Raw genomic sequence first — 15,024 nt, forward strand, 5'->3', positions numbered from 1 at the left:
CCTGTGGAACTGATTTCCTATCAAGTTTGTTTTGGGAGAAGTTTACTTTATGCAATGCTCCTTCGCTCAAGGGCCACCTATTGTGTAATATTTGTAATACCCCCCCAAAAAAACTATTCAAAAGTACAGGGATAACAAAATAGCTTTAAAACAAAATCTTTGGAAAAATAAGACACACAAAAACATATAATGGATTTCAACTTTAAATGTTTAAAAGCATTTTTTTTAAAAAAAGGCTAGTTTTTGCACTTGTAGTTATTCTGCACTAGGTGGGGTGTGCCATTTACTGTACTGTCATTGGGATTCACAGTTGAATCCCAATGAAAGTACAGTTTGGATACACAAACATGAATAGCCCCCATTCCCAGCACAGAACAGTGTTCTGATGAATGACCAATTTTGTTGAAATCTAAGACCTTAGAAAAAGGTTTTAAGCACTTCTCCCAAAAAAACAGAATAGAGGATGTGTAACAACCATACACTGACCTGACACACCCTTTAGCCAGGCCTATCACTCAATGCTCTCTTCCCCAATTATCCAGTCATGAGGACTCACCCAGGCCAATATGAATTAAATGTAAGCACATTTCCTTCAAAATAATAAAGACAATGGTTGGCAAAACATTAGCCTACATACAGTGCGGATGTTTCCCGTTTAGAACCAAATTACTTTAACAGAAACCAAATGGAGCACTGGTGCCAAACAGCAACACAGATAGAACAGCAAGACAAGCTTTCAGATCTTTTTTTTTTTTTTTTTTTTTTTTTTTTTTTTTTTTTTTTAAACCTTAAATTTTAAAAGTCTGTTTACCGAACTGAATGAACTATAAATATGATTTCCCCCCTTCATTTCTGTTAACTACTACACAACACAAACTTGGGAACTAGTTTACAAAAAACAGAAATACATTTACTATCCACGGGGTAAAATAATATATATTTACAGTAAAGGCCTATTTAGGAAAGCCCCCTCCTAGGAAAATGCCCCAATTAACAGTGCCATAATTTTGTAAAATTAAAAGACAAATCAAGTTATTGGATACCATGACAAAAAATAAATAAAAAAAAAAAAAATTGAAATGCTTTGCTTCAATGGATATGCCGCCTCGACAGCACATCACAGGATCCTAAGATACAGCTTTACTGTTTATATATGAAACATATTGCAACAGGAGGTAGAGACAGTGAAAATGCATATTAGGTTTTAGATTTTGAAACAAAACTGTGACATAGAATCGAAAGATTACAATCTATAGGTAGAAAAAGATCAGAGTGTGACCAGAGTTTGACCAGAGTATCAGAGTATAGGGCACAGTCTCATCATTTCTACGAAAGTAGATGTTTTGATACTTACGGTCTCTTCTTTACACAGATCAGTTGGATGACGATTCTTTTAAAAAAAAAAAAAAAAAAAAAAACAACAACACTAGCCTCGGCTCTGTTTGTTCATTTTAACTGTGCTTTTCATGGTTATCCAAACTAACCACTTCCTGAATTGGGTTGTACCTTGCATCTTGATACCAGAGTCAAAACAGAAGTTCATCTCTGCCTTTTTGTTGCAGGCCTCTGTAGTTTTTTTTTTTGTTTTTTTTGTTTTTTTAACTCTTCTCTATCAGTTAGTCATGTCTGTCTTTGGCAGTTACTATGACATACCCTTTTCACACCTGCTTCCTGTTCAATACTTCCTATTTTTACACAGCAGCGTCCCACACACTAATCACAGGACCCACACAAATTAGAGCCAGGTGAACCACGTGGCATTCTGGGGAATGTAGTCCAGCAGCACCCTCCTAGACTACAAACTTTTCTCCTCTACCCCCTACTCTGCCACAAAATGTACATACATATATTAGGGCTGTTCCGATTAACAGACAAATCAGAGAGATTAAATCTTTTTTTTTTTTTTTTTTTTTTACAATTTAAGCCACATTAAAAAAAAAAAAAATTTGGCTAGGTATTTTGAACTCCATTTCCCAACATCCCCTGCTGAGCAAGAATGCATGCAAGAAGCTTCCCATGTCAGTTCGTACCTGGTTTGTTGTTGCTACACACACCAGGTTGTGTACACACAACAGGTTGCAACCTGTGTGTGTGTGTGTGTGTGTGTGTGTGTGTGTGTGTGTAGTATTTGTAGGGGGAAATCAAAGCCATGGGGAGAAAAATAAGGGGAAACTGGGGGGGGGGGGGGGGGGGGGGGGGGGGGGGGGGGGGGGGGGGGGGGGGGGGATATTTTTCAAATAGGGGGCTTCAGCTAAAAATGGGGGATTGTAGGTCATTGTAGTTAGCTCCTTAATACTTTCCCACAGTGTTTACATGATCTTTTAAAAATATTAACCCTGTCTTTTGACAGTGATGGCCTACTGCAATAGCTACTGGTACATGTATTTTACCATAAATCTTGCTTACACTTGACTCCTCCACCATCCACACTCCTCCACTGCATTGAATATTGTAGACAGGAACAGGTAAAATGTAGATTTTGTATGGCTCTTGATTTACAGAAAATATTTTCATAGAAATTCTGTACTACAGTATTATTATTATTATTATTAATTATTATTGATTAATTGTGGTAGACCAACAAGGGGGGGAGGGTTTATGAGTAGCAGCTGGCAATCCTGCGCACACACTTCTTTCATTTTCTGCAATGTCCAGAACGATCCTGCTGCCAACTTGGAAAAATGTCTTCATTTACTACAATCAAAGCATACTTTATTCATTTTAAAACTGTGTTGGTGAAAAATGAGTTTTTATGTTTAAGTTGTAAAAAATTCATTTCAACAGAGCTGTGCAGCATATATTTTCCACAATTCCTTCATTTGGCCTGGCCTGGCTTCTGTCGAGTAAATGTATTTTACTAGTGTCACAAGCTGAAACTATCACGTTTTGTTTTATTGATGTTAGTACTGTTAATATTACATTAGTGTTCAAGTTTTTCATGTATACCGATTTTTTTTTTTTTTAATGCCAAAAACCCTAAATATAATGTAATAAAAAAAAAAAAAAAAAAAAAAAGTTGTTCATTAGGAGTCATACGACAAAAAAAAATAAATGAAAAAAAATTCTAAAATTCTCAGGTTTTGTGCATTAGATTTAGGCTATTAAACTCTTTCATGGATTGACATTGTTACATTTACTAAATGCGTTACATTTACTAAAATAAAAATGCTTTTAAAACAATCAAATTCCCGTTGGGCTTATTTTATTTTACCGTCTACTGATTATTTGTTATGTATTACTATGCAGGACAGGCACTATAAGATTGTTACCGTTATTAAAAATGTGCAGGGATGAATCTACCAATCAGCTAAATAAATTAACCAATCAAAATGTTTTATCAGTTTTGTTGTAATACACTTTTTTTTTTAAGAAACGAAGGGACTGTGGCATTAACCAAGCACAGCATGAATAAGCTCCAATACAAATATATGTCTAGCCTAAGCTGAACCACCACCCTGGACTTGGTGTAGTTGCACTCCAGATCAATTAAAAAGCAGATGATATGCAGTGGCTATGGATGAATAATGCGAATTTCCACCAAGACAGGGGCTGACTGAATCACACCCACGCACACACACATGCTGTTGATGCCGTCAAAGTTTGTTCACATAAATCCTGCCATTTCAACCCAATTTATTAGGCATTTCACACACTGTTCCCTTGTTAGGTTGCAGTAAAAGAAAGCATTCCTATAATTAAAATTCAGAATTAAAATGTAGAAAATATGCTCTCTAGAGGAGCTTCCAGATTATTTTTTTTTTTTTTTTAATTTTTAACTGCAGAGACATAAACTACATTTGCATAGCGTAAACTAACCACACTGTCTTATTTCTCATAAAGCACAGAAGACTCAACGAAATAATAATATAATGCAAGTCGAAAAGTACACCTGACTTTCAATATTGTCCAAATTTAAATTGTTTCCTTTATAAAATAGTTTGTAAAACATCTAACTTCAAAGAGAAACAACCTAATGTTGAGAATTGTGAGAAAGATGTAATCTTCCAGTTCCCACTATTGGTGACCTTGTTTGTATCCCATTCCTAGTGATCTAAAAGTATGTTTCTCCAGAACATTCCTCTCTACTCCCACTGAGCATGCCTCATGCACAGAACTCTCTGTGCACTTTACTCTTTTGTCCCTGTGAGGCCCCACTGCCACAACAGGACATTGATGCATTTCTTTATGACACCAGCAGGTGGAGTCTTGGTGCATTCTCTTGCTTCTGATGCAATGCCAGTACTGAATGAATTCACGAAGCATAGGAGATTTGGCATTTGACATTTCTTATTTTGCTTGTACGGTTGCAAAATAATAACTAACACAGTGCAGTCTGTATTATCAGTTTTGAACTGGCTAAAATCGCTTCTCCCCACTGTATGTCCAAAATAACTATATTAGGGCTTGTATGTTGAACACTCAAGGCTGCAGCAGTGGAACTACAGTACTTCCTAATATTTAGGGCCTTTAAAAAACAACTGTAGAGCTGGACATAAAGAATGCACTAACTGCTACCACCACTGGTACAGTAAAGAAGCCCATTATAACCAATAACCAAGATGACACAGTGCTCCAAACATTCAAGATAGATAGAAAAGATAAATAGCTGGACTGCTTCCCAATGGGGCCAAGTCAGCAGCGAGTTCAATTTCCTGTGGCTGCTCATTACAGCAAGCCAAGGAGGCATCATAAAAACTAAAATAAAATTGAGGAAGAAAATAGAATTAACCTTGGGATCTAAATCTGATCTAGCCCACTGCAATCTATAGGCACACTATGAACATCCACAATACATGTCTTGTACTGAACTGTTAAGACAATGAACAGAACAAGGCACGTTGTTTTAAGGATGAACAGCACTTATACAATCATTTAGCATTTCATTTCTGGATTCAAACTGCTTCAGATACATTCCGGTACCAGTTTAGCGCAGTTTTAACCACACTTTACACTACAGCCAGTCAACAGGGCACACAGTCGGGATTGTCATGTGAAAGGAAAAAAAAATAACTGCACTGAAACTTAATGATTTCTGTTAGAGTTCATGTTGCATTTTAATTCTTACCACCTGCAGTACATTGGATAACAACTTTAAATGCATTTATTTGTGGTTTACAATTACTTTCATATATTACTGTAAACAGCAAATAGAGACATTGTCATGAACTTTATAAATTATATGCTTATACAGGATAAATGTTTAGGTTATTAAGTCCTATATATTTAACAAATTGAATAAGTAATGTCAGTATTTAATTACACTAAAACTACTGTTTCTATAAATGGTTACCAGGAAATCTCAGGAACCCCTTGGTAACAAACTTTTACATTAACCGTGCATGGTTATAAGTATTAACATGTCTTAATTTTATTAGTGTTTTTAGTATGAAGCAAAAATATAGCACCCACCTACCTGCTGCAGGACTAGGATGTTTTAATAAACACAGCCAGTGCCAGGAATCCCAGTAAAATGGTACTCTTATATACTGTACACTATGGTCTTTTGTCTTTCATGTACTGAAGGCAAGCTAAACTAGCCTAGACTAAGCTTGAAGGGGTGGAGGTAATCTTGCTGAGTTCCCATAAACCGATGCAAAGAAACAGCAGTCTGCAATAGAGGCCCAATCTGGAGAGATATGCATGCTTAATGCATTCTGTGGTCTCTCTGGGATAAGTCTGGTCTTCCACACAATGTTATCTCCACCCATTCACTCTTACTCATTGTACCACCTCAGCCAGCCAGCAGAGGGGGCACAGACAGATAGGAGTCTAGACATGTGAGGCTTCTTTTTGTAGCTGTACCTAACCATTATTACCTGACCCGTTTTCTGTGCAGTGACTCACAATTGTTACAGTATAGCTGTTGTCAAATGGTGAAAATAAGCTCCTCTACTTTGCACTGAAGTTTTCCTTAGCATGGAGGAGGTCAAGGCAATATTCAATTTCTACATATTACAACATGCAATTAAAATGACTATTTCCTGTGCATTTAAAAAGTATGATTCAGTCATGATGAAAGGAGGATTACTAATATACCAATGACTATAAAATCATCTAGAACTATTTAAAACACTGAATAGTTCTGAATTTAGAAATACTAAAAGAAATGTCATAAATCCAATGACAAACATTTCGCCTAGAAGTTTTTGCTAAATGTCTTCCATGACTAAAAAACACTCAATCACAAGATATCAAAGTGTTTAAGCTGTTTTAACTCTTTGATAAATTTATTTGAGAAATTGATAAAGCCGTCTTAAAGCATTTGTTAAATAATTTAACTACTTTGTTTTAGTACTTCTAAGAATCGTTAAAATGTGTAAAGTCTCACCTAATATGCTCTGCGAGTCAACTCAAGTCTTAAATTTAACAAGTCACTGAAATGGGATGTTTTGTTTAATCAATAACTAGTCCATTAACAAGTACTGTACCTGTTAGGACAGGCCTAAAAGGAATATGAATATAGGGAAACATCAGAAAAATTGTTGCAGCACTGTAATGTTCACCTGATCTGCTACAGGCTACATGAGTTATAATAACTAACCATTTGTTCCTTAAACAACTACCACACTGGTGTATCCTCAACAAGTACATTGATCTTGTGAACAATTAAGATGGGAACTAAATCAAAATTGCAACCATAGCTATAAAAATTGGAGAAAATAAAGAACACAAAACATTGCAACACAGATGACAATATATACTGTAACCAAGGTAATGTTCAGGATCTGTTTAAACAGAGCTTTAATGCCAAATCTCCACATCTCGCCCTCAAAACAGCTGTTGACATAAAATAGCACTGATATATTCAGCTTTTAATCAAGTACTGACCAACAGCTTTATTATATGGTAGTTGCACCCCCTTCTTAAAATCTTCCACTATACAAAGCAAATAAGGATACCCAGCCTACTTTAGTTGGTCATGAAATGTTTAAGGGTGTGCTAGACAGTGGAATTGCCACTGGCCAAATGATTTCCCCAATACCATAAAAAAAAACAAGGTTTACAGGTCTGTAACGGTGTACACCACGCCTCTACATTATCATTTGTATTTATGACGGCAAAAAAGCCGTGTTTCTTGTTTGTTTTTAAATATAACTTGTGAGAATGTGGCTGGAATCTCAATAAGGTAATTGTTTTATTGATAATTCAAGGCTCCAGCCACAGCTTAAAAGAACCAGCTCCAGGCTGATCGAGGGATTTGTGAGCCAGAGACGGGAGTACTGTGCTGAGCTGGAGAATATAAGAGAAGCAACTGCTACGGTATTTGTTTGTTGGTTTAGTCTGGCCACCGAGCCCTTTTGTTTTGTGTATTGTAAAGTGTTTTGTTTATTATTTCACTTATTATTAAAAGCCGAGCGCGTCTCATTCCCCGTACTTACCTTTGCTGCCTTGCCTTTGTTTACTTTCTGGCCTGCCTGACGTCACACCACTCGCCATCTGGCCACAAGGTCGCACTGGCGTAAAAGCCGCTACCCGCTTTTTGGAGACTTCAGTTTTATGAAAACACCTTTTTTTTTGTGTTTAAAATACTTGTTTTTTACCATTCATTTTTTGCCTACATGCTCAACACTGACAAATGAAGATACATACACAGGTTTAGTTTAGAAATAAACCTTGTTTACAACATTTTATTCCATTAATAATTTTACAGTGTTTTTTTGTTTTTAGTTAAAACTGCTAGAAACTGTTAATTGTTCAAAAATTTTAAAAGTAATAATTAATAGAGCGCAAAATCAAGTTATACATTGCACATCACATCTGTATTAAACTACTGGTATTTTATTTTAGCTTATCAAGAACCCAAACAAGTTCAAAGAACATATCATCTTGGCTTTGCTGAACATTTCTTTCCAAAACCATACTTTGGCAATAGTTCCCGCTGCATTGGCTTTTACAAATTTGTTGTATTAATTCAAATTTAAAAAGAAACATTAAAAAAACAGTGCTGATTCATCAATTAAAATGAAAAAAAAAAATAATAATAAACTAAACTAAACTAAACATTGCACCATTTAATAACCAGTAAACAAAACATTTCAGTGTTGTATACGGTGCAGTACAATTGCATTCAACTTCCTGCTGTAGAAATACACTCATTTTGTTAATCAGAACCATAAACACACGCATACTTTTCAAGTGTACCACTGTAGAAAAAGTTACAGGATGTATTAAAGCCATTCAAAGTACTCCAGTCAAACAAAATGTGTTCTACATCGGTACATAAACACTTTCCTGCTATCAGCTCGTTCTTCTTTGGCCATTTTAGGTTTGTCTTTGTTTCGTCTCTAGTCACGTACTGTTTTTTCAGCATTGCGATTAACATGTGTTTCGGCAAATTCAACAATGCGCAATTTCAAACCTGTCGACTAGCATTTTCTTTTTTTGTTCTTGCTGTCCTACTTTATCCAGTCTCAAAATGACCTGCATGATTACCGCATTACAGTTACAACAAACAGAAGACTTGAAAAGTGTACTACTCGGCTTTCTAACCAACAACCAGGGGCAATTCAGTTTTCATGCTGACAAATCAATGGCTCAAGAAGGTCGGAATAAGGAAATTCATAGAGACTGACAGCTACTGTGTTAACACTAAGTGAAGCAGTATAGCTGTGATGTTTGAGAGGAGGTCAGTCAAGAGTCTGAAAGCTTGCATTTAATATTCAAAATGACTATGGGTATTGAGAGTAAGAAATTAAGACTTTTAATTAGAACAGTGGTTTTGTGTTTCTACCTAGCAACATGACCTGAATCCCATAGATCCTGAACAAAATCGGGTTGTTGACAGTTAGGTCTGTGTGAGACATAACCGTGGCTGTAGCAATCTCACTGTGGCACTGGTACAGTAGTTTAATAATGGACACACTGGCACATATCCAATACACCCCCCTAACCTAATTTTTCCATGCAGTATTTTTAAAATAATGCCTTAGTACTGCTTTCACCCACAAAATAAAGTAATTCTCGTCCCCAAAAAGGTTATTTGAATAGTATTTAACATCTACCCAGAATACTGTTGACAAGGAGGTTGTATTGAGGAAGAGAAAAACAGAACTAAAGTTAAAACCACTTCCACAACAACTGATTTAAGTGCAATGCTGTCCAGTCAAGAAATCCTTTGCTTATCTGACTGTCCAATATGCCACAGACTAGAAGGATTTTAACAAGATTAACTGTGATAAAAAAAAAAAAAAACATTGAAGTTGGATGTCAATTTAAAAGAATGAAACCAAAACCACGTCCATGAAGCTGTGAAGACACTGTATGTTCTGTTGTTCAGCCAAACAAATTAGTATCATTAGGGCAGAAGTCCATTTTAATCAAACGCTCATTTGTACTGCAGTTAATATTGTTATACTAGAGTGGTCTAGTGTATGTAAATATTCTCTTGTGTTTGTACTGTCGATTCATGTATTGGTTGTGTTTGTGTGTCGAGAACTCAAGCACTCCCTCCTACTCAAAGTCTCTGAAACTGTTACATTCTTTTTGTGGGAAGGAGCTCTGCTATAAAAACCAGGAGCAAGAGTGCTCGCACGCTCCAATTCCCCAGTTGCGGTAAGGAGAGGTACTGCTGGACTCCGCTACCGTTTGAGTGTACTACACAGAGAGCCCTAAGCCGACCAAGATGGACAGGAAGGAGGTAACAATATGTTGTTACTTTTTACTTCACTATACTTTATCAAAGTATGAGTCCTGCCACTTCAGCAGGTGTGCAAACTGCTAAAGATCAATGCCCATGGCCTCCTACAATTGTTTCATAGCAGCAACAAAGTTCACTACTATTGTACAGCATTCAATACGGCAAAAAAGTATTTGCCCCGTCTGATTTTCTGCATTTTTGCACATTTTTCACATTGAATTTGGTCAGATCTTTTTGTGGGCTGTAGTAGTATACAGAGGGAGTCAGAGAAAAAAATGACACCAAAGTTGGTGCTTCTTTCATTTGTTTGGTGTGCAAGGTAATCAAACATGCAATCCTCAGGTGTGAAAAATGTATTGCCCCCCCTCCTCTCCCCTAAGGATAATTGGAATCAGCTGTTTGACCTCTGGAAAAAAGTTGTTGATGCCTATCAGTCTGGAAAGGGTTATAAAGCCATTTCTAAGGCTCTGGGGCTCTACCAAACCACAGTCAGAGCCATATTGTTCAAATGGAGAAAGTTTGGGACAGTAGTGAATCTTCCCAGGAGTGGCCATCCTGCCAAAATCTCTCCAAGAGCAAGGCGTAAAATCGACCAGGAAGTCACAAAGAACCCTAGAACAAAATCCAGGGATCTGCAGGCCTCTCTCGCTTTGGCTAAGGTCAGTGTTCATGACTCTACCATCAGAAAGACACTGGGCAAAAATAGGATTCATGGCAGGGTAGCAAGGCTGAAACCACTGCTCACTAAGAGCATGAATGCTCGTCTCAAGTTTGCCAAAAAGCACCTAGATGATCCTCAAGAGTTCTGGAACAATGTTCTGTGGATAGATGAGTCAAAAGTGGAACTTTCTGGCCAACATTGGCCCCATTATGTCTGACAAAAGCCAAACACTGCATTCCACAGTAAGAACCTCATACCAACGGTCAAGCATGGTTGTGGTAGTGTCATGATTTGGGGACTCTTTGCTGCATCAGGACCTGGACAACTTGCCAACACTGAAGGAACCATGAATTCTGCTCTGTATCAGAGAATTCTACAGTAGAATGTCAGGCCATATGCAAAAACACAGAAAATCACACAGTGGCAAATACTTTCACAGTACTCTATATTTTCCTAAACAAAGAAAGCAAACAGTTGACTAGTTTTAGCCCAGTTGGATTCAACTGGTGTTTGTTTTTTAAGGTGTGGTAACTTGAATAAATTTAACGAGATGTGAATCATACCTTATTCTTTGTATTTGGCATGTTACAACTCTGTTATCAGATTTTCTTCAGCTCTAGAGTGACTACCCAATCCCAGGGTCAGCCACTACATCTTTGCAGGGCCGTGCACAGATCTCTAGCTGCTAGATAATGCATAGTAGTTATACTTTTACTCATAAATTTGCAGTTTTTGCACATCCACACCCTGCTTGTTTTGCTTATGCATAATTTCTCCACAGCAAAGCTGATGTGGCTAAACTAAATAAACAAAAAGCATGTCAACCTGTATCCTGAGGTGGGTCGCTGGGTACAGCATTGTGACCCGGTGAGCTTGAACCCAGGTATAAGTGCCAGTGTGAACAGGGCTTTAGTGAGCCTATAACCCATGTATGATTTCATTTATATAATCAGGTGTTTACTTTACAGTAGCATGTTTATTATGCACTTAAGGATGAAGCCTAGATGTGGGTTTTTAATTAAGAGAATTGTTTGCTCAAGGACTTATGGAACTTCATACTCATACAGTATTCAACTAAGGCATCAGGTAATATGGATTAAATTTGCCACCTTCATATATAAAAAATATATACAAATATATTTTAAAGTCTAAAAAGGCAAAGCCCCTATACAGATGCTTCTTGTGTGTCCCAGTCAACTACATATCAATGACAGCAACAAGCAGTACATAAATGTAAATGAGCGTATGCAAGTTATTATATATACACACACACAGAAATATATAACAGATTTTTTATAATTTTTATTTAATTACGCACATAAAAATGGTATTTCATCAGGGTTTTTTTTTTTTTTTTTTTTTTTTTTGGCAGTAACAGTATACACTATTAGCACACACCATCCTTTTAGTCATGACTCACAAGCTTTCTCCTTATTTAGAAGCTTTCCAGGACTAGCACTTGGTCTTTTAACAGTGACACAATATAAAGCGTCTGTAATACGGTTGCACTTAATGTATCAATGACATCCATTGCTTTGCATTCTGGTCTCCTATTTTATTATTTCCTATTTCAGTCTCATGCATTTACAGTCGCTATGGTTATGTCGTTCTTTCTGTCCAAGCATGTTAACTTTATTCATTTGATTAACTAGGCCTGGATTCTCCTGATTAAAAAAACATTTCCAAACGTTACAACAAAGTTTAAAGAATGCGTAGTTGGTATATAAAAAAAACAATAACGTTACGTTCAAAGTGTTGCTATTTACTTTGTAGGAAAAGCTACCAGTATGATTTACATTCTAAACAGCCAGGATACACTTTTCATTGTTTAAAACACACTCATTTAAGTGGCGCCCTGAATGAAGCATCTGTATTTTTTTTTTTTTTTTTTTTTATTTTTTTTCATTTGGAAAAGCTTTTGAATGGAAACAACATAGCGAAAGTTAAGGTTTATTATTTTCTTACCTGCCGGTCATTCCTGCAACCCCCAGCATCACCTTTTAGACTCAGCTTTGTGGAACTTTTTTGTGGATTTGCTGTGTGCTCCAGATGTCAGTACTATCTGAGTAAGTCCCAGTAATGGCGAAGCTTGCTGCTCAATTGCAATCTCCTCCGCCGCGCTCTCTGCCTCTGTCAGGCCAGGAGCCTCCCTATCCGCACAGGCACAAGTAAGGGGTCATTAACAAACTTCCACCAATATACAGAAAACACAAGCAACACAGTACGGTTACGTAACCACTGGCAACCATATTCGCAGGTATTGGTCATTTGAAAAGAATGTCTGAAAACATTACCTCAGAGTCCACACAGTTGAACGTGTAATATTCTTTTGGAGTGCGACTCGTACACTATAAAGGCAGGGGCCAGCTGTAAATTTTCACGAAAGCTTTCATGATCCCTTAGGCAATATTTTACAGTATTGTGTATCTTGCTTAACTAATTACAAAGGTTTAATTAAAAAAAGAAAAAATGTGTTGGTTTATTTATTTTTCAATCAAAAAGTTGTATTATACTATACTGTATTGTACTATATTGTTTTTTTTTTTTTTTTTTTTTTTTTTTTATGTAGTTATGTTAATACGTTAATATTAACCAGCAGCTGTATTTAGATCATTAAAATACCATAATACTGTTAGGAGGTAAGACTTTTGTTGGCTCAATGTTGACAGGAACAGTATTTGAAGTCAGTACTGTGATACCGTCAGTTGTGTGCTCTGATAATAAAGGTCCTTCCACTTTGGTGTTTTTGCTTAAAATTGAACTACTGGTATTGCAAAGCAGAAAAATGAATAATATTGCTTTTTTACATTTCGCTTACTAAATTGAGGTGTTTGCAATCATTCCAATAATCAGTTATTATAATTTTTCTCTAAATCCGCCGTACATGGCTTTGAGCATGTCTGGAGAATCCTAAATGCTCTGAATGAACTGCCTTCCGCATGCCATTCAGATCATGTGACAATGTGACCTTTCAACTCAGCCAGCCACACCTACTCTCTTTCTATATAAATGTAAAGTATGTGGGATTGGCAGAGCTGAAAGGTCACTTGAATTTAATGAGGAAGGCTGTTCTCTCTACCGCACTTAAGATTCTCCAGACAAGCTCACAGCAAGTCCAGCGCCATGAAAAGGCTGATGTAGCGTAGATACAACATGATAAGTCAATACTGGAGCACCAGAACACATCATAATGATAGCAAACACAATGAAATAGCAAGGGGGGTATGAAAAAAGAAAATCAAATGACATTTTAATCTAAGCAAGGTTTAGTACAGAGAAGTAAAACCTGCTAATTTACCAGGGGAAACTGTTACTGTATATGGCCTATACAATATCTAAGGTATTTAAATGGCTTCAAGTCTGCTTCCCAAGTTGAAGAGGACAAGAGAACAAAATATGTTTCTATTCGCTAAACACCAAATGGAAAAGTTGAAACCTGCTCTCTATCTGCTGTTGTTTTAAATGGAATACAATTTGCATATTTTGTTTCTATTATGAGTATCTAAGGGGCCAATTCATATTTTACAACATGATAACATAATATATAAACAAAAAATCACAGTATGCTAAAGTATTTATATAAACTTAAAACATAACCAAAGCATTAGTTCAGGCTGGACTGCTTAGTCATTATTTAGTTGACTGTAGGTCTAGCTTTGTACGGTGAAAGGAAGGAATTGTTTTCCTTATATGGAAATGATTCCTAGGCATGTATATCTAATTACAGTATTTACTCTGTTCACACAGTATATTATCTAATGCAACTAGGAGACCACCAATCCAGGTAGGACTGATGGTCCATACCTTTTCTGGAGAGCCATTAATTGCGTTAATGATTAAGGGTCCACACATTTTAATTTCCAGAGAATTAACCATTACAGAATTCCCCCCGCACACACTAATTTACCTTTCTGTGAATCCATTATAGCAGATTTGCCTTTTATGGATTCTTGGCTTCAGCTCCAAGCCTTGTTTTCATGTAAGCCAGTCCATGCACACACACACACACACACACAGGATCCAAGAGCCTTTCTAAAGCTGCAGGTTGCAATACACTGGTTCCCACGTCCTTATTGTGCAAGGGACAAATAGAAAGACTCATTGGTTTGTTTTTGCTTTTCAATAGACTTTAAGTGTAGTATTAGTAGGAATTCTTGATGACAATTTTAGAAGGAATTGTCTTTTAGCCTACAACGTTGATTGTAACAAGTTAGAGAGGTTGTATTTCCAGTATTTGACAAGTGTAATCTCTGTGCCATTCACTGTCACTCAGGTTTCAAAGACCATTATCCAACAATACCAGGACATGGTAATGTTGTAATAAACAAATGCTTCCATGTACAACAGAATGACTGATTCACAAACTAAAGACAACTGTTTCTTTAGTTTGTGTAACAACCTTATCTCACACCTATGCACGTACTTGTCTAATCTGTGACCTGGAGTCTTCTTACAGAGTAAAAGTACAAGCGTCAGATTTCAGAAGCTGCTCTTCTCTTCTAGTTCTCTGCCATAGATATATGTAACAGTCAGTGCCATACAGTGATCTGCCAGTTTATATCACTTTTGACTTTGTTTTACTGGTGATACACTTGGGGTGCTGCTGACACTAATATACAGACACTGGCTGATCCAGCCTACATTACAGATATCTAAGGAAGGTAATTACAATTAAGAGTAGCTCCTGAACTAGTCAAAGCAACATAACACAGTAATTAGAAACTAC

The 15,024-nt window shown here is 36.7% G+C and overlaps 1 protein-coding gene across 2 annotated transcripts in view; it reads right to left on the reverse strand.

The window, feature by feature from the left end:
- The window catches only part of LOC121327464 (LIM and senescent cell antigen-like-containing domain protein 1), a 39,100-nt gene extending 26,637 nt beyond the window's left edge, over positions 1–12,463 (reverse strand). The window contains exon 1 of one of the 2 annotated variants that reach the window (XM_041271526.1): positions 12,264–12,463. In XM_041271526.1, coding sequence (XP_041127460.1) covers positions 12,264–12,292 — 29 coding nt within the window. In that variant the 5' untranslated portion in view covers positions 12,293–12,463. Of the gene's footprint in view, positions 1–1,354; positions 1,985–12,263 lie in introns of those variants that run through there. The other variant, XM_041271527.1, reaches the window with a different exon arrangement.
- Positions 12,464–15,024: the final 2,561 nt, after the last annotated feature.

This window comes from Polyodon spathula, chromosome 15 (assembly GCF_017654505.1).
Source record: "Polyodon spathula isolate WHYD16114869_AA chromosome 15, ASM1765450v1, whole genome shotgun sequence".
NCBI classification, from domain to species: domain Eukaryota; kingdom Metazoa; phylum Chordata; class Actinopteri; order Acipenseriformes; family Polyodontidae; genus Polyodon; species Polyodon spathula.